The sequence below is a fragment of the Neltuma alba genome, unplaced genomic scaffold, assembly GCF_004799145.2.
Source record: "Neltuma alba isolate B1F8T4 unplaced genomic scaffold, ASM479914v2 tig00004532_pilon, whole genome shotgun sequence".
Classification (NCBI taxonomy): domain Eukaryota; kingdom Viridiplantae; phylum Streptophyta; class Magnoliopsida; order Fabales; family Fabaceae; genus Neltuma; species Neltuma alba.
In genome coordinates, this window is record NW_021633751.1 from 269,343 (window position 1) to 270,579 (window position 1,237).

A 1,237-nucleotide genomic window follows, 5' to 3' on the forward strand; every position below is an offset into this window, starting at 1 on the left:
TCAATAATTCGCACATACAGTTTGGTTTAGGGAGTGCACATCCCAAGATGACTAAACAATCTTGCATGCGGTGGGTGTTGGAATGATTTTAATGTTGCATGTGTATTAGCATTAATCTATAATCAAACTTATTATCAAGTTGCAAATCATTATACTAAGTAATATTTCGTATTTCTATTTAACTTGTTTTGGATGTCATGTAGATATTTCTTGTTTGGTATTATATTTGCAAGAGACAATGAGTTCGTCAGTTGGCGCCCAGGAAGAAATTGTAAAGAAAATCAGAAGAAATGCTATGAGAGGCAAGTGGCAAGAAGTATTTGAAACATACAAGCAAGAAAGGGCACTTCGCACAGCCAAGATAACGGGGACAGGAGACACGATATTACACATGGCTGTGTCTAATGGACAAGCGAAGCTGGTAGCAGACGTGGTGGAGTTATTAGTTCTTGAAGAGAATAATCCACCTCAGAATAATGTAGTGGTTATAATGGAAGGAGAACGCGGGGAGAGCCAAAATATGGACATCGTCCTTGGGGTTGAGAATGATGAAAAAAATACTCCTTTGCATTTAGCAGCAAGAAGGGGCAACGTTGAAATGTGCAAGAAGATTGGTAGTAGAGTTCCCTCCCTAATTGCTAGACGCAACATCTCTGGTGAGACACCCCTTTTCCTAGCAGCTGTCTATGGAAGAAGAGAAGCTTTCCTTTGGCTTCATTATCAATATATGGGTAGTCCTGGAGTTTCTCCAACTGACTTTGCTCACTGTATAAGGGACAACGACGATACCATTCTTCACTGTGCGCTTGCAGAAGGGCATTGTGGTAAATTTAAACCAACATTCATTCATTCTTTTATATATATGTATGTATATATGTATGTATGTATGTATGTATGTATGTATGTATGTATGTATGTATGTATGTATGTATGTATGTATGTATGTATGTATGTATGTATGTTCTTAACATGATTAAGTACTACGGTGCAGATGTGGCAATAGAAATAATTCACCTTTATAAAGATCTTGTGAGAGGGACGAGACGCAACAAGGAAGGGTTGTCTCCACTTCATCTCCTAGCAGCAAAGCGTTTAGATTTCAAAAGTACTGACCTCCTTGAACTATCAATCCTTATTCATCCAATTTATGGTAAGGTTTGTGTCTGTAACGGGAATCCTATATGTTTGTGATTTTATGCATTTCGAGCTTGCCGCAACAACATTTGAAGGTTCCATT

General features: G+C 38.2%; 1 protein-coding gene across 1 annotated transcript; it reads left to right on the forward strand.

Annotated features, from left to right (window-relative positions):
* Nucleotides 1–238: 238 nt before the first annotated feature.
* On the forward strand, nt 239–1,022 carry LOC114745110 (ankyrin repeat and sterile alpha motif domain-containing protein 1B-like). Its single transcript, XM_028933252.1, has 2 exons — nt 239–816; nt 992–1,022. The coding sequence occupies exons 1-2, from the start codon at nt 239–241 to the stop codon at nt 1,020–1,022; spliced, it is 609 nt and encodes a 202-aa protein (XP_028789085.1).
* The last annotated feature ends 215 nt before the right edge of the window (nt 1,023–1,237 follow it).

Excerpts from the sequence above, each read along its gene's own strand:
- LOC114745110 (XM_028933252.1), top strand. The coding sequence starts at position 239 with ATGAGTTCGTCAGTTGGCGCCCAGGAAGAAATTGTAAAGAAAATCAGA. Across the intron at positions 817-991 it reads CACTGTGCGCTTGCAGAAGG|ATGTGGCAATAGAAATAATT; the intron begins GCATTGTGGTAA and ends ACTACGGTGCAG.